Source organism: Fulmarus glacialis, unplaced genomic scaffold (genome assembly GCF_000690835.1).
Source record: "Fulmarus glacialis isolate BGI_N327 unplaced genomic scaffold, ASM69083v1 scaffold2756, whole genome shotgun sequence".
NCBI classification, from domain to species: domain Eukaryota; kingdom Metazoa; phylum Chordata; class Aves; order Procellariiformes; family Procellariidae; genus Fulmarus; species Fulmarus glacialis.
In genome coordinates, this window is record NW_009216029.1 from 19,102 (window position 1) to 46,940 (window position 27,839).

General features: G+C 35.3%; 1 protein-coding gene across 1 annotated transcript in view; it reads left to right on the forward strand.

The window, feature by feature from the left end:
- Positions 1-239: 239 nt before the first annotated feature.
- CHDC2 (calponin homology domain containing 2) overlaps positions 240-27,839 on the forward strand; it is a gene marked incomplete at both ends in the record, with an annotated part of 31,740 nt that continues 4,140 nt past the window's right edge. Inside the window, 5 exons of the mRNA XM_009579123.1 lie at positions 240-471; positions 1,272-1,481; positions 7,019-7,112; positions 7,698-7,838; positions 13,644-13,839. Coding sequence (XP_009577418.1) covers positions 240-471; positions 1,272-1,481; positions 7,019-7,112; positions 7,698-7,838; positions 13,644-13,839 — 873 coding nt within the window. The remainder of the gene's footprint in view (positions 472-1,271; positions 1,482-7,018; positions 7,113-7,697; positions 7,839-13,643; positions 13,840-27,839) is intronic.

Sequence of the window (27,839 nt, forward strand, 5' to 3'; positions counted from 1 at the left end):
TGGGTAATAATTTTTTCTTTAAGTAAAATTAGATTCCAAGAATATAATTTGTTCTATTCCCAAGACATGTACCTGTCACTTAAATTGTTTATTCCTGAAATAAGTTGATCATTCATTGTCTGACAGGTTTTTGTTTTCTGAAAACAATTGTGTGTTAAAAAAAAAAATATTGTTTTTGTACTAGACAAAAATAGGGAAATAAGGAATCTTTCTGGATTTTTTTTTTGTGTATCATTCAGAGTCGGATACTACTTTTGAAAGTGAGAGTAATGAAGAGATGAGCGAAGAGAGTGAAGCTGACTGTCAAAGTGATGGGAGAGAAAATAAATTTGAATTATCTTTTTTCCCTGATGAAGACAAAGAGGAGTACATCTTCTTTCAGAAAACCCTAACTGCTGTTAAGAATTGGTTCACTCTCTTTGGTTGGTCTAAGGGACAAAATCCTATTTCAGTACCATATTCACTAAGACGGTAATTCATATCTGCTTGAGCTAACTTATGTCTGCCTAATAAAATGTTAACATATATTAAAGTGTTTTGGATATGATCTGAGGAATATAAACATACTCTAATGCACAGTAGAATATTAAAATTGTAGCATCTATGTGCTGTTTATACAAAAATGTCATTCAGGTGTTATTCTTCATTTTCTAAAATATATTTCCAACTATGATGTTCTGATATATCGTAATACAGTGTATGTTAAATATGCAGTTCAAACTATATGTCACCCTCTTAACTGAAATTGATTCTCCTCCCAGAATGAACACAGTTCTAGCAATTGTCCCTTCTTTGGTGGCATAAATAAGTGTTTTAACTATACGTCTTTTTTTCCCCTACATACTCTGAAGATCAAGAAAGCAAATTTCATAATCAACAGTCTTGCAAACACCCGGAAATATATCAGTCTTAGCGGCATCACTTAGTTGATCTTACTTAGCTTGCTACTAAATAATGAAGAAGCCAATCTCCTGGGACACAAACACATAGGCATTTATAAACATGATAGAAATCAAGGTTATGTTTGGCAGAAAGCAATGACAAACACAAATTTATTTATGAAATGTTTCACATATACTTATTAAATATTCCATGCAGTTCAAAATTCTTACATTATTATGGAAGTTCTGCAAAAAGGAAAAGGTGCTATACTTTTCATCCTTGCTGCTGTTTTTACTTCACGGTTTATTAAACTTATCATAGAGAGATATATAAAGTTAGCTCATTTTGTGCATTTAAAAGAATAATATTGGAAGCTTTTTCTCTCTTAGTGATGTGTGTAAAGTCCAGATGACCTCTTCGCAAGAAAAGGTTTTTAAACAAAACCTTGGCAAAGATACTAAGACTGTTTATGACATGTTATTCCATCTGAGTGGACAGTTGTTACCAGGCATTACATCAAGCCGGTCATTGCCCCTTGATCCAGTTGAACGAATGTTACAGCTCCACTGGCAACATTCTACATTGCTTGCTTTCCTTAAGTAAGTACATGTATGATAAAATATGCATGCATGCATTTTTTCTTTCCTCTTTTTTTATTAGCATAGTTCAAATATAATTCCAACTGAAAAATATACAGTAGGTTTAGGGTTTCCTTTATACTGTATAATTGTGATCTAAGATTTTTGTATTATAAACTTTAATTAATTTTCACAAAGGTTATCCTCTGCAGTTTACACTAATTGAGGTTTCCTTTGGTAGGGTTATATCCAACACAGGAATTCCACAGGAACTCTGCTCCCTTAATTACAAAAGAAGACTCTCAACCTCATTCCCTAGACAAACTCAGTAGGTAGTCAGATCAGGTTTGTCATTAATGATACTACTCTTCCAGTGATGCTCTTTGTCCTATAATTACTAGCTTTAGCAAAAATTTTGTAGACTTACTTTGTAATCTATTAGTCTTTCATATTAATAATATGCCAAGAAATTAAAACACTACTCCTGCTGCTGAACAGATTTAGCTATTAGCTACCTTCATTGATAATCTTGTCACATAATATGGAACAACTGTCAAAAATGGTGCAAATCAAAAAAGGTTAATAAATTCTTCATCCTTCTTGGCTGTCGCTACTGTGAAACAGAGAAGAAAATTAACTTCAGATCAAGTCTAACGTCATGAGATCCTTAAAGATCATCAGAAGCCCTGAAACACAGCATCTCTGCTTCTTTTTAGCATCCTCACCTAGTGTTCAAGAGGCTGTAAAGCCCTTTAAAAACTGTTATTTACATACTGTTCTAAATACAAGCTTTTCACCTGAGAATAACAGACTAGCTATATCTGAACTCATAATAAGACCAATGCACACTGCTTCAGCAACACTGGACCTTTATTTGCAACTTTCATCCATGTCATTTTTACTAAAAAGAGGCAGAATAGCATTCTTCTGTGCATCATAGATAATATAGTGCTAGATGATTTGGAGGAGCCATTGCAGCAGTGGCAGAACAATATCTTTGCCTTTCTTCAGTAATGAAGAACAACGCTTACAGATTCTTGTTGTTTTCACAACTTCAGCATCCATTCTGATACTAAATAAAGGAATCGATGGATACATTCCATCGTATTTTCCCATCATATCTTAAAGGCTAGAGTCATTAGGCAGTGGACTGCTGAAGAATGTGTTGCCATCATATCAATTGAAAACTCTCACTAATACCATCCTGCTGATTATTCTTCTGAAGGAGCGTTGCGTCCTTCCAGAGAGCAAGACATTGAGTATGTGGCGATATAGAATCATGGAATCATTTAGGTTGGAAAAGACTTTTAAGATCATTGAATCCAACCATAAACCTAACACTGCCAATTCCACCAGTAAACCATGTCCCTAAGTGCCACATCTACACATCTTTTAAATGCCTCCAGGGAAGGTGACTCAACCACTTCCCTGGGCAGCCTGTTCCTTGTTAACCCTTGGCTTGATAACCCTTTCAGTGAAGAATTTTTTCCTAATGCCCAGTCTAAACCTCCCCTGGTGCAACTTGAGGCCATTTCCTCTTGTCCTATCTCTTGTTACTTGGGAGAAGAGACTGACACCCACCTTGCTACAACTTCCTTTCAGGTAGTTGTAGAGAGCAATAAGGTCTCTCCTGAGCCTCCTTTTCTCCAAACTAAACAACCCCAGTTCCCTCAGCTGCTCCTGGTAAGACTTGTGCTCTAGACTTTCACCAGCTTTGTTGCCCTTCTTTGGACATGTTCCAGCACATTGTACTGAGGGGCCCAAAACTGAACACAGTATGATATGATACTGAATGATTGTCTAAGTAGATTCAAGAGATTTTCTCATTTATCTAATCAGTATATTGATATTTTTCTGAGGTCAGAATGTAAAAAACTTCTTTGGTTCCAACCTAAGGAAAATCTTTTCTCTTGCCACTGCCTTAGGTCTAATGTTAAGCTAATACTCTGCACAACTCCTAGGAGAGCAGTCAAGAATAACTTCAAGACATGCTTCCTCTTTTGAACCCTGTTACCCTTGTTAACAGTTAAGTTTCATTAATCCTTGTATAGGCAGCTGGATTGATTCCACTCAGTTCCTATCAAGAGAGACACAAGTATCTAACTACTTTTCAAGGGTGGAGCTGATGTGCCTTTCAGAACTTTTCACCTTTCAGTGTGGGATTTTACAGCCCTAACTCAAATTAACATAGACTTTAATTTTGGTCTTTTAGGACTGATATTTCTTCTGTATAGCTTCAGATGTTTTAATATCTCTTCTGTAACTCATTGTTTGATGGATGAGGTCAATACAAAGGAACCAAAATAACATAATTTCTCATTGGATGACTGATACCTACCATCAGTTATCCTCCAAGTTTGAGCGTGCCACCCAATATCTTTGAGTATATCAGAAAGCCTTCTTGATTGTTATCAGCTCTGGGAAACACTTATTTTCTTCACCCTGATTGTGTCAGGTGGCTTGGGCAGACAAGGTAAATTCTTAGCACTTTTTGAATTTGGATAGAGTGGTGCGTATGCTGTGAAGCTGGGAGTATACTTTTTAATATGACCCAGTTTATGGAGTCATTGCACCTGAGAGAAAGAGAATGTCTCTATACCATATTTATCTCAAGTTTGTTTATTGTAAAATGCAAATAAAAACATTTATTCATAACATTGAAAATGAACAACACAAGTGGAAATATTTCTTCAAGATATAGGTGAAGAAATTAAAGAATGTCATCAATCTACTTATATTAAGGTTGTACCAGAAAGGTTTTTTTCCAAAATACCTTACTTTGTTTGTATTCTGGCAGCTTCTGGCAAGGAGGCAGTCAGGTTTCTGTCCTTTTGCATACCTTATACTTGGAGTTACCCTTGACAAAGTCTGTTCCATCAAAATATTCATTCACAGAAGTTTCCTTAAAGAGTTTTCATGGAATACTTTTGGAGCACTCATAGATAGGGTCAAAATTTTCTCCTTGTGGAGCCCAATGGCTCCTATGTCCAGTCTTCCCATTGAGATTTTCCAGGGAATCTAGGCATCTTGAAACTAGCATAGATGATGTTAGTTGCATACTTTAAAATGATGATGAGTATTGGGATAAGTGGATCCCAACGCCTTTTGCTAAGTATAACAGCAATTGGAAAGAAATACTTAAGTGTTTCTAAGGTGGTTTCTTGGGCAATTTGGAAACCTATTTAATAGCTAAATTTTAATAAAAGCCTTACTGAGTTTTGTCTGTTAACTCACTGACATATTCAGAGCAGAATTGGAGCAGCAGCCAATTGGTCAAGGCTAAGTTCAGTGCCTCCGTACACAGATACATCAATGACTGATGAGGTCTGATGATTGGAAATGGAGTAGTAATCCATAACAACCCTAGAAAAACCATACAGGTTGCCGTAGAAAAGCAGTTCTAGCTGGACTCCTGTGCTTATATGTATTTGATGCTAGATGATTAAGTTGGTGCTTAGCATGTGCTTAGCATTGCCACATCCTTTTAGTTTCTGCCTCTTCTAGTTTGTGTGAATCCTATCAAATTTCTTCATTGTTCCTGGTTTATGGATATTCTTTTCTTACTTGTGCTTTTTAGGATCACCTAGAATATTTGTATTTCTTCGCAGGTTATTATTTAAGAGTGTTTATAGATCATAGTACAAAAGTGTCTGATATCTGTACTGCTGGTATGACTGTATGTAATGATGGCAAGACATCCAGAACCAGCCTAATTAGGAGTAATTCATCTGTGATCTGCTATCCCTGCATGTTCATTGTGATTTGTGGAAAGTACAAATTCCCTCCTGAAGAAGCCCACGAGAGTGCTCTGAGAATAGAAACATACAGTTCTCAGCTTTCTTCCCCCAACCACTACTTTCTGGTCAGCATGGTTCAAATAAAGCATAATTCATCTTTCAAATTTTTTACTTGCTAAAGCAGGTGGATGTTGTTCACTGTTTCAAGCAACATTCCGAGTATGAGTTTTATTTTCCTTCCCTCAAAGGGTTTCCTTTGTACATTACCACAGCAGTAAAGGAAAAGTTTGGGTATTCTACAATATAACTAACTAATTTGTTGCAAGCTGTGTGTCTTGAGGAAAAACATCTTAACAGTGTGAAAACACTGATCTCGGAGAACTGGCATCATGTTAAATATCGACCTTAATAAGAAGGAATTTTTTTAAGACAGTGTTCCTCAATAACAAAATGCAGCCACTTATGAGAACATTCAGTTATATAGAACCCATCTTTACTATGATGACACGTAACGTTGTTATATAGCTTTTCTGAGGATGAAAATTGTAAATTACACCTATTCCCATATATCTACCAAGTAAAAACACTGAAAGAAAGATAGGACACCTGAAAAGATGAATGTTGTATAGCTTCCTTCTTTTATCATTCGGGAAGAACTGAAGTTTTTAAAGGGATTTCATGGGACAGAGTCTATGACTTAATAGAAAATGGGAATTTCAGACATGGTGAGTTTTAGAACCAGACTACTAACTTGATGCTATTTTGGGTCTTAGATTAAAATATTTGTGTTTTAAAAAACATGCTAGATAATTGTATGAAATGTGAAATTTCAAGAATCTGAGAAGATAATGTCACTATATAAAATATGGAGACAAAAAACGTGCTGTTACCAGCAAAATATAATTCTTTGGGAAGAGAAATAAGTTGTCATGATCCTAATTTCAAACTGTGAGGTATGACTTTTAATGTATAAAGTAAATTGAATTTGGACTGTAGGGTACCGGAAAAGTATGATCACTTCATTTGAATGAGAGACTGGTTATGTAACAAGAAAAGCTCATCTGGTTACTATTCACATTAGCTATGTTGAAAACACAGAGAACAATGTAAATCTAGATACACTAGGATAAACCTTTCTGACGTAAAAGTCAGGAAACTTTTCTGCTCCTCTGAGAAAAATAACTTAATTCTTCTTCATTATTTTCTCCTCTTTCCAGCAACATTTGTTTAAACTGTGTCATTTAAGATAAAGAATAGTCTTTCTTCACTTGGAAGTAAACTTTTTTTGGTATTCAGTCTAATGAAGTTGCCTTTTGTTACTGCAATTACTTTTCCTATTGCATTTAATAGTCAGTTGAGAGCAAATGGCAGGTCAGTTTAACAATTAACAGTTTTGAAATACCTTTGCTTACACCCATAAGACTTCCAGTATCAGACCTGCAGACAGGTAAAAGCATCACCAAGTTTTAATTCTACTAATGCTATGTAACACTAGTTCTTTGGCTTTCACATGAAATGGGCATTATGTGTTTTGATGCTTTGTGCTATAATAAATCCTTTATGGAGGAGCAATTCTCATAAAGAAGCCAGTCTGTCCAGAATTGTATGTGCTTTTAGCATTTAGTTGTAGGCATAGGAATTGAACGTGAACTTCATAAATACAAGCTATCTAAAGCAATTAATAGAACTGGATCATTAGTACAAAGTGTACTTAGAACTCAGAAGAGCTTACACATAGGTTGAGCAAGTTGAAAAACTTGGACTGCTCTTAAAAAGAATTATCTTGCTTACCTATTAACTTTTCCTGCTTTATGATTTCAGAAGCCAAGGAGCATATCTTCCTCATGTTATGCCAGAATTTCTGCTTGAGCCTGATGATTATAAGAAATGGATTAAAGCGCAAACTGTACTGAAGGTAGGTTTGGGTTTCTTGTGTGTGTGTGTTTGTTTTGTTTCATTTTTTCTTCTTTTTTTAACAAAGACCACATGCTTAGTGTCAGTCCTTTGAAGACTGATGGAAGTTCTCTGTGGACCATGAGTATTCCTACTGTGGTGACTGTTTTGGACTGCATAAATCTAAGCACGTGCATGAGATTGAACAGAAATTTAAACTGACACCAACATTTACTCCCTCCTCCCCTGGTTTTTCTCTTCCATTCCTTCTGATACCGCTGATACCTGAGATTAATTTCCAACAGATATGTTTTCTCAAAGTAGAATTAATTTTACTGCTTTCTACTGATTTTACCATTCTTTAAAAAATATCCTGTGTGTTACCTCTCTGTCCTGATTGCTGCTTTCAACTCCTGTCAATTCTGTATTGTCTTTCTTATTCCTGACATCATGTCAAACTGTAAATGGTTCTAATGCTGATCAATATTGCACTGTAGTAGATGTTACCAGTCATTTACGCCATTGATTCATTATTGTCCTCTTGTGAATTTCCTATCCAAACTGCTGAAATGAATGTTGAAAACAAATCCCATTCCTTTATCTGAAGGGTCACATGGCTGAGTTGAAAAAAGGAGATGTGAAAAACTCAGATATGTTTAATGACAAGCATCTATTCATTCTGGAGGACAGCATATTTGAGACAATGAGCAAACGAGCTTGGACAGATGTGCTACTGCAGGTATACAAGGTAAATTGGAGATACATTTACTACTTAAATTCTGAAGAACTGATGGCAAAAAAATTTGTTTTGAACAAGATCTGTGGTATATTCAAGTTTTTTTTTCCAAACAGATCTTTAAAACTAAATACTTTTACGTATTTTTTTTCTCTGTAACAGAGAAGAAAAAAAAATGAGTGAGAATATTTTCATTTTCTTAGTTCTGAAACTTTAGCAGTGTGTTAATATGTTTCAATTAGGAAATGCTATGTTAGAATAGTCTGCATTTTGTAGGATTAAATGTTATAGAAATCTTTTCTTACAAATAAAGAAAACTCTTTCATGCTTTTTTGTACCCTCGTTAGAAACACTTTTCACTGGAAATACTTAGTTGACTAGACATATACCCAAGCATGGCATTTATTATCTTATATTAGAACGGCATTTTTAAACATGTAAGCATTTTTATAATAACTATTCCTTTGAAGATATGATGAACTTGGTCAGTATGGACTTCTCAAATTTTATTAAATTTTATTTTTACTCATGTTAGATAAACATTTTGGATGTCTAAATTATGTTTTCCAAAGTAAATCTGATGTGCTCACCAATGATCAGTAGTGTTTGTATGCCTAAAAATAAATATTTACTTATTTCTGTTCAAAGGGATGGAAAATAAATGAAAAATATAAATATTATCTGGGCTTCCCAGTACAAGAGAGACATGGACATACTGGAGTGTGACTCCAGTGAAGGGTCCCAAAGATGATTCAAGAGACTGGAGCATTTGTTGAACAGGGGGAGACTGAGAGAGCTGAGACTGTTCAGCCAGGAGAAGAGAAGGTTCAGGGGGGATCTTATCACTGTATGTAAATACCTGATGGTAGGGTGTGAAGAGGACAGCACCAGACTCTTCTCGGTAGTGCCCAGTGACATGGTGAGAGGCAGTAGGCACAAACTGAAATGCAGGAAATCCCATTTAAACATAAGAAACTTTTTTACTGTGAGGGTGTTCACACACTGAAACAGGTTGCCCAGAGGGGCTGTGGAGTTTCCATCCTTGGACATATCCAAAACCCAACTGAACATGATCCTTTCAATGCACTCTAGCTGGTTCTGCTTTGAGCAGGAGGTTTGGACTAGACAACCTCCAGAGGTGTCTTCTAATTTCAACTATTCTGTGATTCTGTGATTATTTACTGAAAAAGCATAATAAAGAATGACAAAAATTATGTTAAAGAAGGTATGTAGCAAAGATATAGAGTTGATCTAAAATTAAAAAATAAAAAAAAAAGCTGAGAGAGTAACAGACAACAAGCAGTATGTTCGCATGGGCTGAGACAGATGACCCTAAGGACTCATGGGAACATGGATGTGGAAAAATGCAATCATAGTGACCAAAAACCAAGTCACTTTGCTATTTTTTCAATTTTCTGAATTATTCATAGCTACGTGACAGGCTAGCACAGAGCAGAAAACCCCCAAAATTAATAGTATGCATGTGTGTTGTTTTGTTTTGTTTTTGATATTTTTTTTTCCTGAGGAGATGAAACTCTAAAAAATAGGTAACTTGAAATGGCTTGAATCAATCAGGTATTATATTGGGTTTATGTGGCACGGTTTTGGTAACAAGGGGCTACAGGGGTGGCTTCTTTGAGAAGGTGCCAGAAGCTGCCCCATGTACGACAGAGCCAGTGCCAGCTGACTCCAAGATGGACCTGCTCCTGGTCAAGGCTGAGCGTGGTAGTGCCTCTGTGATAACATATTTAAGAAGGGGAAGAAACTGCTGCGCGACAGCAGCTGGAAGAGAGGAGTGAGAAGATGTGAGAGAAACAGCCCTGCTGACACCAAGGTCAGTGAAGAAGGAGGGGAGGAGGTGCTCCAGGTGCCAGAGCAGAGATTCCCCTGCAGCCTCTGCTGAAGACCATGGTGAGTCAGGTTGTCCCCGTACAGCCCATGGAGGTCCATGGTGGAGCGGCCTGTGGAGCACTCCATGCAGGAGCAGGTGGATGCCCGAAGGAGGCTGTGACCCTGTGGGAAGTCCGTGCTGGATCAGGCTCCTGGCAGGACCTGTGACCCCATGGAGAGAGGAACCCACGCTGGAGGGCGATTCATGCTGGAGCAGTCTGTTCCTGAAGGACTTCACCCCATGGAAAGGACCTATGGTGGAACAGTTTGTGAAGAATTGCAGCCCGTGAGAAGGATTCACATTGGAGAAGTTAGTGGAAGACTCTCTCCCGTGGGTGGGACCTCATGCTGGAGCAGGGGAGGAGTGTGAGGAGGAAGGAACGGCAGAGACAACGCATAATGAACTGACTGCAACCTCCATTCCCTGTCCCCCTCAGAGGGGAGGAGGCAGAGAAATCGGGAGTGAAGTTGAGCGTGGGAAAAAGGGAGGGGTGGGGGGAAGGTGTTGTAAGATTATTCTTGTTTCTCATTTCCTATTCTGATTTAGATTGGCAATAAATTAAATTAATTTCCCCGAGTCGAGTCAGTTTTGCCCATGACAGTAATTGCTGAGTGATATCCCTGTCCTTATCTCAACCAATTTTTTTGTATTTTTGTTTTGTATTTTTTGTTGTATTTTTGTCCCCCTGTCCAGGTGAGAAGGGGGAGTGATAGAGCGGCTTAGTGGGCACCTGGCGTCCAGCCAAGGTCAACCCAGCACAGGTGTATTGGAAAATACACTTTAAACATTCAGATGTGTGCTATCAAAAAGTCAGCTATTAAAAGTTACATCTTTTGTTTTGACAAGATATTATTGATGTCTAGGTAAAAGGGAAGTTAACTTCAGTTTTGATCAAATTATTAATAATCGCCATTTGCCACTTAAGAAAATTTCTAGTACTTCTACAGTAACATTGTCTTACAGACACCTTCAAACGAAAAATAAAAAATGAATTTTTAATTTGATAATTTCTGTAGTGTATCATTAACTTTATTTTTTGTATTGTGCAATCTTTTAAAATAAACTTTCTAGCCTTTCCAATATCTGAGAGCAAAGCATCATTACGAATTTACAGTAATGTAGGTGTGGGCTACTACTGAAGGAACATGTCTTAGACGGTGGGGAAAACCAGGTTTTCTTGGCTACATTTTTCTGCCCCTTTCCTTATGCTGGAACTAGTGGAGCAGGGTGGTGCTTCCAAATAGATCTTTCATCTCTCTGACCATTGGTGTAGATGCAAAAATGGAATAGAACACATGGTTGCTGGGGGTATGAAAAAGTTCAGGTTTAGATCAGCTTAAATCTGTTGTGAAGATGTGCTCTTCATCATTCTAGTTCCGTTTCGTGCATGAGAAGCATGTTTCAGCTTCTCGTTCATTGTTCCTTCATCTTTCTATCTTATAATAGTACACTTTTACAGCCTTATAACTTCACATTCATCTTCTCTGTCTCTCCTGCTAATGTCTTAAGAATTAAATGTCTCTGCTTTACTTTTTTGTTGTAGCCTTATGCAGTTTGGCTAACAGAGTATTCAATTCAATATAATAAAGCTTAAGTCATTTAACATTCAAAGTCCTGTTCTCTCTTCCATACTCTTTCATTCAAACCTGTTTTTGACACAGATGATCGTGACTGCTGCTGAACAAGATTGGTTTATATAAAAATTATTTATTTGGGCTAGTATTGAAATATTCTGAAGTTAAGAGAATGTTTCATATCTTAAAAGCAGTTCCATTAAAATGAAAGTAGAGACAAGCCTTTTTGTGATTATGATAGCCTGATTTCAAGCAAGACAAGATGAAACAGTATCCTTTCTTACTCACATAGCATCCTGCAAATTTCAGAAAATGTTAAAAGAATTCATCTATTCACCAGAAATTTTAGAAATAAAATGCTGTTTTTAGAAATACATAATATTATTCTTTATCAATTAAAATGTCACCCCATATTGCTTTCATGCCCATACCTGATGCATTATGGTCCACTTTTTTGTTAGGAAAACTTCTGTTGCTGCAGAAGTTCCAGAGGCAAAAACATATACATAAATCCAGCTCAGACAAATAGAAAATAAAGTTTATTCTGAAGAAAGGGTAGAACCTGTGGAGAATAAAAGGGAAAATTCATCAATCATAAAGATGTACTTTTAGTTCTCTTTTTGAGCAAGGGCTAAAATACTGATGGTATTCTACAAATCTTGAAAGTCTAGGTTAATGGAAACACATTGACCCTGACAGCAGAAGTGGTAATTTAGCCCTTGGGTCAGGCCAGATTTTCAATAAAGACAATTTATCTTTAAATTTAATGAGCATGTAGTAGTAAGGATGCTTTTTATAATTATAAGTAATAACGTTTCCTAACCTTATAGCTGATTTTTTTTTAAATACAGTGTGCTCCAAAAAGCCACTGTATGCTAATGTCCTGGTCCCTCAACAGGGTCTCAATAGGAATGTAGTCATGTGGACATCTTGGATTATGATGGATTTGACTTGTTAAGAAACAGTAAAAGAATGTTTTATGGGTAAATAATGTTTCATACTTTCTTCTAAATGTAGTTGCCATTACTCTTTCTTGTTTTGATGCTTTTGATAGAACATCAGATTATACTCATGAAGGAACATTGCAATAAATTAAACTGCAAAGACACTGCCTTTTGACAAAGCATGAAATAGTATATATTTGCTTGTTTTTTTTGCTGTTGTTTTCTTCAGATTTGTATCTGAAGATGCTGATATAAAAGTTTGAAATTTCTTTTTCTCTTAAGATAGTTCTATGCAAATAATAAAGTGCCATGGAGAGAAATCCAAATATTTAAATTAAGTTAGCTCAGCCATCTCTGCACGGAACTAGATGATACTGAACTGAAATGCTTCAGGGTTTAAAAGGGGTGCAAGCTGTGTTCATTCCGATTAGATTAAGTGAAATGAAATACCCTTTTCTTTATACATATATGTATCAGGGAATTAGACATCACTGAGGGTGTTTAAGGAACTGAGAAAGTGGGCCCAATTCACACTTCAACATAACATTTTACTGGATTGGCATTCATTGTCAATAGACATTGTCAATGATTAGTTGTTAGTCTTTTTCTTTTCTTTTTTTTCCTTCTTTTTTTCCTCCTCCAAACAATTAATCCTTAACAAACTCATCCTAATTTTTCTGTGAATATATGACTCTATGGAGCTGATGCAGTGTAGTTAGTATTTATGGCCATGGTCCTTGATAGTCTTAGTCACTGGTCAAGGTGGTCAGACCTCTTTGATGAGGGAGGGAAGAACCAAAGCTGTTGACTTCATCATCAACCTGAAAATCAAATTCTGTTTTCTTCCTTCAAACACATTCTTCTATGCTGTCATTTCAATTGGGAAAAAAATAATCAAAGGCATTGTGTAGAATTTTTACTTTTAATGTCTTTATATTTCTTATATATTTCATATACATGTATTTATATATTTTTTTAAAATGTACATTCATGCAAGACTTAATTAAGGATCTCTGAGTACTAATAATTTTATTATAGGTGTTATAACATTTTTTTTTTTTCAGGAGAAAGAGTAAGTGTAGTTTGGACCTAAATGAGCAACTGAGTCATGAAAGATACCACTTCAAGATTGTCTATAGTTTGTTCAGCTTCCAGTCTACTGGGACCTCTCCAACTTCCAAGACCATTTGGAAGCTTCAGTTTGCATTTTGTTTAAGGAAGCAAAGGAATTTCCTAAAACCTCAGCAAATCTGTTCTCTTGTGTGTTATATATTTATGCTAATATGTAATCTCTTAAAGCTTTTCTAAATTAGAAAACCGTTTGAGTTTGAAGTGGTTTTTTTTAATCATTCAACTTGAAATTGTTCTTTTTACCATTTGTACTCAAAAATACTTTTTCTAATTTCAGGTGTTTGTTCTTCCACGTGTTTCTTCACGTAATATCGTTGATCTGTTCAGCTTGGAAAACGTGCAGAACATGCCAAGAATAAAATCAGAACCTTTATCCAGTAATATATATTCTCCTCATGAACGAACCATCCTTACCTGGTTGAATAAACATTATGAGAAGAATCGAAAAACTGTGTGGAAAGATTGTCAAAAAGGTGAAATAATTCTTTCACTATACTCTTCCTTCTAATACTTCTTTTGTAGACTCTTAAAATTGTTATTCATAGAGATATTGTGACAACTTGCCACTAAAAGTATTTTCTGGGGGAGAAGTTACTGCCTATCCATATATATTTCCTTTCCTTGTGTTTCCATGTTCCAAGACCAACATCTTTTGACTAGCACTGTTCATGAAATATCCTCTGTGTTCTGTGTGTTCTTACAGTTTCTAACTAGGCATAAAGGGTGAACTTTCTCACTTTCTTCTTTCCATTAATGATCTCAGGAAGGAAGTGCTAACAGTAATCACTTTCTCTTAATTTTCCCATCTACAGTCACATGCAGTTGTTAGTATTTGTACTTATAGTGGTGTGTTTGAGAGCTAGCTTTTCAGAATTTTTAGAATAATTTTTGTATTGCCTTTACTCTAATGCAATTTTGGAAGGTAATGGAGGCCAAGGTTCCAGATTATAAGTCTTGCCCTACTTGCAAGGTCAGTTTGACGCTTCATGATTGCTTGAGTAAGGTTAGACAAAATGACCTGTTCCTTATAAGACTGATACAGGCAGTTCGGATATTCAAATCTGATAAACTGTTCAACCAGTAGTAATTATTACTTCTATTTTCTTGTATGATTTCTCCCTTTTGCTTCTTGACCCTAATTTCATTGTGTCTTTCAGCATTAATTTTGGATGGGTAGTTAACACCAAGAAAGGGCAGTCCGATGATGACCAGGGAAGAACTGATCATATAGCTCATAAGCCACATATGGAAAAGATTGTCTAGTGTCATTTTTCCCTTGAGTGATTTCTGACCTGTCGGAATTATGGATAATCTATTTGCATATCATCTTCCATATGTCTTATTTGAGCATATTCTCTACCTTGAATATGCTTTGAATATCCCATTTCTTTTTCTCATTTTATCTGTATAGAAGCAAATTATAATAGATATTCTCAAATGTGCTGAATAATTCTGCTGATAAGATTGAAAGGTCAGTCTATACCCTCTGCATCCAATAGAAATAGATTTCTAGCTGTCAACTCATAGTTTGGGTCTGATCTTATGATTAACTCAAGGAGCTTCCCTAGCTAAAGTAACATGCCCTACAGTAATTAGGTATATTTGCAAAGTATTATTTTCTTACTATCTGTGTCTAGTGCTTTAGTGGAGCTGTCTTACAGTTGCAAGCACTCTGCTCTGCTGGGTGTTATCTGGGTCCTGTGTGTATAGATGACAACTTGCAGAGACAATGGCTAGCTACCTGGCCAGCTACCATAAATGCTGCATGTATATATTCCTCAACCCTACTGTCTGTTCTCTTTATTGGAGACTCTAGTAATACCTAGATGTTGAAGGCATGGCTAGCCTTGTTCTGGCCTATAGGAACTCAGTGGGGAGCATATGAGCGTCAAAATGCATCTCATTTAACATTAAACTTTTACTTGAGTTATAATGTCTAAAGATGAGTGGAGTGAATCTGAACCATAAAGCGCAGATCTAGTGGACACTACTGGGCAAAAAACCCCAAATGTCTCACTCCAAGTGGAATATCTACTGATGATGCATTTTAAGGAGCCAGTTATTGAAAGTGTTGTTTTAGTTGCCTAAGAGTACATAATAAATTAGAATATTAAAATGAGTTTGTTTTTTTAATGAGGTGTGATATAGTTATCAGCAATTGTAAAGTCGTTTTTTTACAATTATTTAGTTCTAAAGGCTCCCCAAAATTGGCACCCAAAACCAAGAATTTAATTACAATATTGGGTTCTCAGAAAATAATAGTAAGTTCTATTAAATCATGTTAATAAGACTGATAATTCAGTAGGTTAGTGTATTCATTTGTGTAGACCTGGTTGCAGATTTGGCTCTGGGTCACGGTTGAAGAGGAATTTTGTGGTTACTGCCATTTCTCTCACAAAACTACATAAATAAGCATTGCTAATGTTACAATAATTAAAAAAAAAAAAGAGAAAATGTCGACAAATTATGAATTCATAGTCTTAATCTTATATCTCTGCATTATTAAAGTTCTTAACTATGTGATCTTATACTGTTCTGTTCCACAGATGACCTGCCTCAATATCTCTTTGAATCCTCTGTTTTAGCTTTCACTTTTCTCTTTTTTGCTTTTATTGTCTCAAAATGAATTGGTGTCTGCTACTGTGCTGTTCTTTCTGCTAAATGGGGCAGAGGATCTGATGACAAAGGACACAGAAAAGACTGAGGTACTCAATGCCTTCACCTTGGTCTTTACTGGTAAGACTGGCACTGAGCAATCCCAGGCCCTCGAGATGAGTGGGAAAGTCTGGAGCAAGGAAGACTTAGCCTTCGTGAAGGAGGATCAAATTAGGGAGCAGTTAAACAAATTGGACAAACACAAGTCCATGGGACCCGATGGGATGCACCGACAAGTGCTGAGGGAGCTGGCCAATGTCATTGCGAGGCCACACTCAGTAATCTTGGAAAGGTCAGGACAATCGGGGAGGGAGTGTGGAAGAGGTTTGGAAGAAAGCAAATGTCATTCCTATCTGGAAGAGAGAGGATCTGGGGAGCTACAGGCCAGTCAGCCTCATCTTGTTTCTTGGGATGGTATGGAGTAAATAATCTTGGAAACCACTTCCAAACATACGAAGGACAAGAAATTGTTTGGGTGTAGTCAGCATGAATTTAAAAAGGGGAAATCATGCTTGACCAACCTGATTGTCTTCCACAATGACATGACTAACTCAGTGGACAGGTGGAGAGCAGTGGATGTTATTTATCTCAACTTTGGAAAGGCTTTCTACAGCCTCCTGTAATATCCTCGTAAACAAACTAGTGAAGTACAGGATAGATAAGAGGACAGTGAAGTGGACTGAAATTAGGCTGAACTGCCAGGCTCAAAGGGTTATGGTCAGTGGCACAAAGTTCAGCTGGAGGCTGGTGACCAGTAGTGTACTTCAGGGGTCATTAGACTGAATTTGTTTTTTAAGATCATACACTGGAGAAGAACTTACATATCTCAGCAGATTTAATATTTTGATATACCGTTGGTTCTTTAAATTTTATGATGTTAAGGTTAATCATCAAATTTATACTTAGATATTGTGACATTTTTAATCAGCCTTAAATTAAGCATTTAAACAGGCTTTTTCAGAGGAATAGTTAAAAGTGTCATAAGGAAAAACGTCAGTCAAAGTATAGTAAATGTTCACACAACCCAACTGAAAGTCCCAAATATCCTCAATTTTGTATGAGTTTTTGTTGTTATTATTTGCTTAATATCACCAATTTTAAGAGAAGGATTACTTCTTTTATTCTTGCCACACTCCAGATCAGAGAGCAATTAGCAGTTTTTTACTTAACATTTATGCACTTGCATATTATCATCCAAACACTCTGCTTTGGATAAAGAATTAGCCCTGACTAGCAATATGTCTTGACCATGGAGCTGCTTTCATCTCAAACTAGTCTGTTGGGTGATCCATTCCTACTAAATAAATGAAGATCTATCCAGGCCACATTTCGCAGTTTTTCCTTTGATATCTAAGCTACTTAAAGTGAAATGTGACAGTGAGCCAAGCCTAAGCAACTGCAGTGCAGAAAGGTTTTAAATATACATCTTTATTACTTCCTTCTAAAGTTGAAGATAACTATGTCATTCATCAGAACTCTTCTCTTGCAAGAATTAAGATCTCAATAGCTTAGAGACAACATTAGTGAGGAGTTTACTATCTCCACATCTTCTGCCCTTACTGCTACTAAAAAATAGATATGTTTTAAAAGCAGCTTGGCATATGTTTTGGCAGGGTAGGCTTATTATATGTCTTATTGACCATAAAATGGAAAGCAATGTTGAAACTTGAGACCAAATGCTGTAAAACTGCAAAATGCAACTTTGCCTATTCTGCTGACACCTTAATTATGCATGAAATATAAGATTCAGTGCCCACTTAAGGCATTATATGGGCAATAGTAAAGATAGGAGAGGAAGCATGAATTATGTGAGTGTAAAAAAATTTCAGTTTACCTTCTACCATTCGTTATCTTCACATTTCTTTTCAACATTTCTCTCTGAAAGACTAACTACTAATAGTATGAAAAAATAAGGGTCGGGAAAAACCCTTAAAAAGTTGCTAGAGTATTGGAATGCCATAATTCAAAACCTGTACTTCCTAACAGAAGAAAATTTTGCAAATTAGTGAGTTAAATTGCCACCTGAGAAGCTGTCTGTCTCTTCCTTATTAGTTATGATTCTTGTCATGGTGAAAAAGATAAATTAAGTTTTGGGAAGTAAGGGATTTTCTTGAATGTATCCCAGGAAGATCTTGAGGAGAGTAGATAATTCTACATTTAATATAAAATTATTAGAGAATATGACAGCCAGTAAATTGAACAATATCTGAACAGTCAACCTAAGTCTGAGATGTAAGAGTTGTCTCCAGAGTAGATAGATACATCTTCATTTTACTGGAAAATCTGCTTAGAATGGACATTCTGCTTAAGTGGAAAGAGAAGTGCTAATCCAGTGCCCATATAGGTTTGTCTGACAATGTTAGGCATAGTAGCATCTCTCAAGATTCTTACTTTCAAGTAGGAAAGTTTTGGTTTTGATGCATTTTACTCGCTTCACTGTAAGTGAGGTGGGGTTTTTTGTTGTGTTTGTTTTTTTTTTTTTTTAATATCAATTTAGCATGGCATCTGCAGTAAAAAGGTTGAGGAAAGAGAGATTTTAGTGTGAGATGACATGTCTTCACAAAACTGTATGAGAATTAAGTAGAACTCTTGTTTGTTTTAAAACTGTTTCTCTAGAACTTTTACTTAAGTTTGTTTCTAGTATAGCAGTTAAAAAGCACACTCTTTTCTTTCACTTGTTTTCATGAATTTTTATTTTTTTCCCCTCTCCTCTCTCCTCTCCCCAGTTTTCAGGAAGGGTATTTACGGAGTCCATTAATTGCTTGCTTCTCAATTTGATAGTTCTTAGAGACAATTGAGAAACAAGAGCTGAAGGGTATTTTTTATATTTGAAGGGTAGAAGGGAAGAATCTTATGTAATTTCATATAAGATTTCTTTCAGTTAAAATCTCTGCAAAACAGGCTTTTCCCAAAGAATGAATCTTGCTTTTTGCACACTTGATAAAAAGCTGAGTTAAAGAAGGGGAAGTGACGATCTAATGAACTGCCATCAATGAGTATCATAAGTCTGCCCTCCAACAAAATATTATGAGAGAACGTTGTTCTTGAGTGATAAGTTCTGGAAATTATTTCCTGAAATATAAATTAGCAAAGGTTTTAACCATTTTTTCTTTGTTATATTTCATGATTTGCACAGCAGAACATAAGAATGAAACATAGTATGTAAATATGAAGTCCAATAAGCAGGCTTTTTTGTCCTGGTCGCCTTTCTTAGTCAACCTGAATACCCCATGTTTAAGAATTACATTATATCTCGTTCCCTATAGCTGAAAAACCCACAAGATCATATTGGGATTTTATTTGATAGAAAAGAGAAAAAGAATTATTTTCCTGAATTTTAAGTTCATATGTAGTTGAGAAATAAGCAAAACTCCATGTTTAATTTACTTTTTTAGACTTTGGAGTAGTATAAAAGTATTTGTTTTGTACTGTTTTATTGTTTTATACTGGCTGGCATTATGCAGCTTCAGGGAAATAATAAAAGCATGAAGAAGGATAGTCCTTGGAGCCCTATATTGAAAAGATTCAAAGTGTTCATATTTGGCAAGCTGTTAAAAAGATCTTTCAAAAAAAAAAAAAAAAAGCCCTAACTCCTAGGGCTGCGTATATATTGTGTGTGTAATATATGCATACATGTATAGGTGTGTGTAAACGTGTATGCTTATATAAAAAAATGTATATGTCTATATACATGTATGCTGACCCTCAAAAACCTAAATGACCTAAATAGGAATAATCAGGTAAATATTTAGGAAGAAATTTTGTTTCCTTACTTGCAATACACTTTGAGATGCCTAGACAGCTATTCTACTTTCAGCTAAACAAGACGCTTTGCAGTGTTTGTATGTTAATTAGAATAAATAAGCTTTCTGATTATTTGTGTAATTAATGCTACTTCTGCAGTGCATACCAAATATGTAGATTGAGTATAGTATAGCTGTGGATTTAGTAATACAACTTCAGATATTTTGTGAGGAGAAAACACATTTCAGACTATGAAGATTGAAAAAGATTCTGTTAATTCATTGTAAGTATCAAACAGTGAATTTCACTGAGAAGAGTATTTAACTTTTTTTTTTTTTTAACTAAATAAGATGATGCAGGGATTATAGTATTCATTCTGAAGCCAGTATAGAAGCCAGGTATGCTGTAATGAATTGCTGTGATTTATTGCATTTTAAATCAAAGCGATCTATAACTGAAATGTCATGATAAAAAAAATAGCGTCGAAGGTGACATTTTAATCTAGAGGCTTTTAGTACTATTCAGTGATTTTAAAACTAGTTCTCTTTACAATTGTAAACTTTCTGTTGAAAACAACAAAGTGGAGACTGATATAAGGTAACACTATTCTTACGTGATATATAAAAACCCAAGGAATTTGTCAATTTAAGATAGTAGTTGGGATAAGAACCAGCAAAAATAAAACAGAACTGCCTAGATAGTGAAAGATGATTGCAAAATTTTATTAGGAGCAGAAAGGTAAATGTTCATGCCTCAGGGTAAAAGCCTTCTGCAACAGATGGGAATAAATGAGACATAACCCCAGTGTATCCGTTTTTCTGTCATTGCCCCATGTGGTGCTTCTTGAACTTTTCTGCTTAGAATTATGAATTGTCAGTGGTATTAAATTTATCTGTCCCTGATATTTCAGGAGTTCTTAGAAGCATACTTATCAGTTTTGATGAGCAAGGGTTGTAGCATCCTGACTGAAGTAGGAACTGTAATTTGCCTACGAGTCTCTAATAAAAGACTTCTTGTTTTCCATGTTAAGATAAATGCTGTATGTGCTGAAGGTAGATATATTATCATTCTGTTAATCCTAAATACATTTTAGGAAAAGCATAATAGCCTTTTTCAAAAAATATTCAAAGATATATTTCCTCTCATCTTTCTTATGCTCTGTATTGTATACTTCAGTACCATAATTTTAAACCTTGTCCTGGTTCTAATGCCAGCACTTACAGGAAAGGTTATTGCTACATATTTCTTTTGTAAATGTTTGTATTATTCAGTACCAAATTTAAGCTATTGAAACAGGAGTATAGGTGTTATTATATCTATAGATGAGTTCCACCTCCAGAGATTTTCAGATCCCAGAAGAGTTGTTATATAGTATTATAAACCATTATTACTGCAGTAATTTACATTAAAAAGGACATAATGTGATAATTTAAAGGTCTATCTAGCTCAGTATTCTACCTCCAGTAGAAGATGCTTAGAGATGAGTAACAGTGCAAACATATAGCAATACTTTATAGATACTCTGAGACTTCCTGATTTGAAATTCAAGACTACTTGAGATGAAGGTGGTACTTCTGTAAGGTTATACTAGATTTTTATTCTGTGAATTTGTTTAATTGTATTTTGAACCTGTGCAAACTTCTAGCATCACACCATTCTGAAGCAGTAAGTAGGTTTAAAATCTGTATTGTATGTAAAATATTTTATTTTGAGCTTGCTGCTTAATACTGTAATTTGGTGCTTCGTTTACTGACAAATTTGTGTATTCCACTGAGCTATTTAACAATAATGTCTGGTTCCCATTCTCAGTGTCATGCCTACTTATATAGACTGCTGTCACATCACCACTTATATGTTACTTTTCCTTTGTAGTTCTATAGACTAATTTATTAATCTCTTATAAAGTGCCATTTCATACCTTTGATCATTAAAGGTCATCAGTTTCAAGATTTTTATGTGAATGTATTGGGTTTATTTGGAAAGTCTTACAGAATATTAGCCTAACCCTATATATTTTTTCCTCTGTTTTTCAGTAACTCAGAATTTGAAAAAATTGCTTGTGACAATATAACAGAAGATTTATCATTTGTGAGGACATCTGTTGTGCCTCTTTAGACATATATCAGTTGATTTTGCAACTGATAGCAAGAATTTAACTTTTTTATTGCTTGTGGAAACAGCAGAAGAGCTTCACAAGAAATACAATCCTTTCTTTAAAGATTTATTGCTATTGTTACTTTTTTATAAAAAATAACTCTTAAACGTAGTAGATTAAACCAAATCTGATCTTTAAGAGTTTTAACGCTTGGTATAAGACCATTTTGTTCTTCCTGGATGTCTTCTTATCCAGATAATACCAATACTTCATACTTCTGTGTTACGACTTTTCTTCCTTTTCTGTTGGAATTTTTCTTTCAAGATTAATGGTAATTTTTCATGGTCATTTTTTCCAGAACAAAAGTAATGTGGTGTGTGTGGTAGAAGAGTTGTTTAACTAACTGTAGTGTTTTTTGGGGAGGGCTAAACAGTGTTCTTCTACCAGAAAGAAGATCATGATTTTGGCTTGCCAACCACTTTGTACAGGTTTTTCTTGTGGGACTGACACCAAAGAGTACCTTCGTGTATCTATTTAGAATAAGATTGGCTATCATTTCTTCCTGGTTTTCAGAAGAGGGGCCAACAGCTTTAAAGATTTCATTTTCACTGTTAGCAGTGGAATGTGTTAGCTATTTTGAAACAGTGAAATGTTTGACTTCATAACCATTGAGAACAATGGCTTCAGAGATTGCTGGGAACTCTTGATCCAATTAGCCATTTTTCTGGGGTGTTTCTTTGAATAAAAACACTACCATCTATCTTCAAAGAGATACTTTGTTACCAAAAAAAAAAGAAAAGAAAAATATTTTTGTGAATATTTCTCTTTAAAATGTTTCTCTTAAAACAGATCTTTTTCTACATTTGGTGAGGGATAGAATAGTGTGTTATGGGTGGTGTAAAGGGGTGACTTCAAAACGTTGGAGGAACTGGAATAAAAGGGGATAGTGGAAAGTAAATTGTACATTTCTGGTGTTTTGCAGCACAAAGCAGTACAGCTTTAGAAAGTCAGTGTGATAAAGCATACTGATGGATCAGTTAATAAAAGCGAAACTTGAAAAAACCCCACAGTAAAGCACAGAAAGTAGGAAAGGGAGAAAGAGAACAAAAATAATCTGTTTCATTCCTGTGTGCAAAGACTAAACTGACTATACCTGTAGTGTACTGGACAGGTATTTGCCTAGACACTTATAAAAATATCTGAAAAAGGATATTCCATGGTCCATTTAGGCAATATCTGCCAGTATTTCCAACTCATTTCCATTTGAAAGATTTTCCTGTTGTCTAACCTAACCCAAAATTTCCCCTGCTAGAGTTTAAGTCCATCCTTTCTCTTCTAAAATGTGGTGTGCAGTGGATCTTCTTTGCTTTTCTGGTAACTTTATACATATTCGCAAATTATTATATTCTGCTTCAGTTACTCCCTCTCGCCCCTCTTGGCAAAATAATTCCATTCTCTCAGTCCTTCTGTGTACTCGGTTTGTTTGTTTTCTAGTAAACTCTCTTAGTTGATCCATGTCTGTCTTGAAGTTTGGTGCCAATTACTGGGTTTTATACCACGTAAGACTTTACTAGAACTGAATAGAAATGAAAGATCAGTCTACCTGCTTAAGATTGAACTCTCCTATTTATGCATCCTAGCTAAGTATTTGCTTTTTCTGCAACAGTATAAGATTTGCTGTTATCTCCAGAGTCTTTTCTGCAGAATTTCTGTCTATCCAATTTTCCATCTAGTACTTGTGTAATGAATTATTGTTAATTAAGTGTAGTACACTGCATGCATCATTATTGGATTTCATCCCATCTGTTTCAGATCATTACTCCAATTGTTCGAAAGCTTAAATTATAGTCCTTTCCTCATGAGTACTAGCAACCCATTCTTCTTCCCAAAGTCAATTCTTTGACCTGCTTGATATTATCTCCAGATTGAACTAAGGTAGTGTTATGCTATTTTCCGAGTTGCAAATGAAAATATTGAATAGTATACAATCTAGGATTTGTGGACAGCTGATAGTTAGGCTTACTGTTTTTCAGTGAGTTTTATGCTCCACCTAACAGTACCTTTTTCCTAGACTACCTTTTCCTTGCTCCCTTATGAGAGAGAATGTGACCAAAATCTCACTGAAGTTAAAATGTCTAGTATTTCTCCTTTGTCCACAGTATCTTCTACCTGTCAAATAGACAAAATTTGACCTAGAGGAGTTTATGGCGACTGTTGCTTGCTATTCTGCCAACAAATAGGTTGTTCGTCATTTTTGTGTGGAATTGTTATAGATATTTCCTTGATTATCTCCATTTGGAAAATAGTTTTCATATCCCGCAAAAAACCTTGAGGCTTCAAATCTACTCATACGAATGTAAACACATTTATTTTTGTTCTAGTGAAAACTAAGAAAGATTTTGGCAAAAAAGCACTGCAAAAACCTTGTAGTCTTGCGTGCTATTGATTCATCAGGGGAAGACCAAATCCAACCCAAAGAGTGACAGTGAAGATAGTTTGCTCTTTTCTTTCTCTGTGTGGGAGAAGAGAGGGAAAACTTTTAAATCTGAAAACATTTCCACATAAATTTTGGTTTTGACAAAATGTTATTTTTCCACATTCAGGATGAATTAGGAATGAGACTATGTATTAAGTAATTGATGTAAAATGTGTTTCAGGGACTTTTTAAAGGCCATAAAATTTTTAAAAACTCAACAGACCTGGACTTTTAAAATAACAAAAAAAAAAAAAAAAAAAGGAAATTAATAATTAGAGTGCCATGGCAAAACTTTGCTTATTCTATCTAGAAATACTTAATGGAAAAAGAAAGCAGTGTGTCTTCAAGTGTTGGTTTAACCTGTCACAAGAAAGATGAGGACAATGCTGTTATGCTTGGTTACTGCATGCATGCCACATGATGCCATTACAAGTTAAAAATCAAATTGCCTATTAAAAATAAATAACTGCAGGAATTAAGTTAGTCCCAAATCACTGAACTGAGTACAAACATTACTTTCTTCACTGTTCAGTGGGATGAACAACTGAAACAAAACTACTGTCATTTAAAATCACTTACAGAGGTCTCTTGCAGTATATTTTAGCTTTCCATAACCATAGTAAATGTCTGAGTACATTACATAAGAGTCACGCCACATCCACTCCAAGTTAATACTGCTTGATTATTTTCCTTTATGAAGTATTTTCACCTATTGTCATGGGTGAGACAGTAAACGACAGCCTGTGATGGATCAGGATACTGGGTTTTATTGAAGAACCAGCAAGGTCAGAGCTCTTATCCTATTTGATAATTTCACACGCTCAGTCGCTCCACACAGCGCTATGTTCACAAGGTGAACAAATTTCCTCCCTGGCAGGGAGGATGCTACTAGCCTGAGAAGATCAGGCAAAAGTCATGGCAATTCATGCTGTGCCTCTGCTCATAGTTACCAGTCTCAGGTGCCATTCTCCAAAGTCCCTGGGCATCCGCTGCCATTTGTCTCTATGCATCTCTCTGATCTTCAGGATCTTCTCCCACTTCCAAGATCTTTCGTCCACTTAAGAACTTCTTCAACTTCTTTCCAGTCCCCTGTTGTGTCTTTAAGACTGCTGCTTCTTTTTGGCCTCTTCTTCTTGCCATAACTCCAAGTCCCCAGTTTTCCCAATCTAAATAGCCTAGATCAGCCTAATAGGTGCTTCTGTCTCACGCCTCTTCATTAATGGGAGTATTCCGAACATGCTACTTTAGTCTAGGTGTTATGAAAATTTGCAACCAGCCCCTATGGGATGCAGCTGGCAAGTAGCAGGAATCTGTCTCAGAATTCAGAAATTCAATTTTGGACAATTTCCTCTCCCCCCGCCCCCCAACCACACAGTTATCTGCTACCTGTTAGTGTTCATGTTTTAAGCTATTTTCGGCCTACAACACCCATCAGTCAGGTTTTCATCATGACATTGGCTGAGAATCTTTATCTTAAAGATCCGTTAGTAATTTTTTATTTTATACTTTTTTTTTGCAAGAAGTACCAATACAAATGAAATTTAATACATTTTTATGCTTAGAAGAAAATGAGGTATCCTGAGTAAGAATTTTGATTTCTGTTGTTTATTTCTACTAAAATTGAATAATTATATTTAAAAACTTAATTATTGTAGAGTGGTTAGCTGGCAGATTTTATGCTACATTTGATGTAATTAGGAAGAATACATCATGTTTTCTGACTAATTTATTCACAAGCATTTGAGTTAAGTAGGTTTATTGATAATAGAAAGATTAACTGGAAAACAACAAAAAATACTTATAAAAGTATTTAATTAGTCAAAATGGGGAAATATTCCACTTCATGTTTTTTTTTCTTCATGCTCTGATTTACATAGGCTATAAAGCTATAGTTCAATAAATGTTTTTTAAACAGTAGTCTTACCATGTTTCATTTCCACGGGCACAGCCATTTATGCGGACCCTTAAACTTCGAGTTTTCTGCTTGGAAAAAGGTTGTTTCAGTTAAACAATAGGAAAAAAATAATTCTGACAAAGTGATTTTTTTTCTTTACAAATTTATAAATGAATGTTTTAATTTTGATTTGAAAACTTACAGAAAATGAAATTTTCATTCTAATCTTTTTTAAAATATTTTTTAAATTTTTTTAATTGAACATACATTTCATTAATATTTAGAATAACATGTAAATTGATTTAGTATTCTTTTTGTTCATATTAATCAAACAACGACAATAAAAGAAACATCGTCTGAAGTCTAAATTGAATTAAAACTTTCTTCAGAAAAGGAGATTTTTTATATAGGAATTTGAAATAACTTTTTTGTTGAATGTTCTAGAAGAAACTTGCTGTTTTCTATAAAAGGGAGGAGAGAGTTTGTCTCTTTAAGCCAGTTCTTTTATTTAAATTATTACAGATTATTTTTTAATGATCAAAATGGAACAAAATATCACGTTAGGGCCTTCCAGAAAAGAAGAGACTGTTTAAGAACAGTGTAATTATTAATATAATTAATATATGATAGAACATATTTTATATAATGATTCATTTATAGTAAGATTTCATCTATCTTCTGATATGGCGAATAGGTTTTGGGGGAAGATGCTGGCCAAAGTTACACCTGTTTAGTTCCAAAATCTTACTGTTGTGAAAGCCGTCTTGTTGAATGTAATTGGATGTATAAACAGAGAATGGTGGGGAGAGTCTGAATAGTGTGATGAGGCAGAGCATTGCAGATAGAGGTGTGGGCAGCAGCAGCCATTGGCTTTCAAACTCATTGACGTGCTGATCTTTTCTTTCATTTGAAATAATGTTTGAAGTCACTTTACAGCATGAATAGGAAAAAATGAGGGATTTTGGACCAAGCATAAACATCACCACGCTGCAGAAGTGGCAAACTAAAATCATTATCAATGTCACAGAGTTAAGCTCAGATGAATTTACATGCCTTTGTTGGTAAGCTTGTGCAGCATCTGCTCCTTATTAGAGCTATATGAATATGCTGAAGTGTGTTCAAATAGTTGATGTGAAGTGATAGACATTTAAGTTTTTCAGATGCTGAGGCATCTGTAATCTATAGATGAACAAAAGAATCATGAAAGACAGATTTTGCTTAGAATATGGTACAGGAGTTTGTTGTAGGTTGAATTAATTTTTTTAAGTGCAATTAGTTATTAGTATTCTAATGACTTTCCCACTGAAGCTTTGATACATTCTTTTTTCCACTGCAGCAGAGTGTTTATTGTAGCAGTTAAAGAAATTACCTCTAGCACCCTTCTTGAAAGTATTTTGTAGGAGTAGTGTTAAATCTTTAGTGCTTAGTAAGTTCGACCAAACAACATCTTTATTCCCACATCATTGTACGTGAGCATGAAATGAAAAAAGAAGTCTGAACTGACTGCTACTAAAAGCAGCAGGTTGTAAGGTTGTTTTAGGCGTGTAGTATCTTTCTTGATAGCACAACGAATCCTTCTGAGGCTCTTTATTTGGTGCTCATACCATAA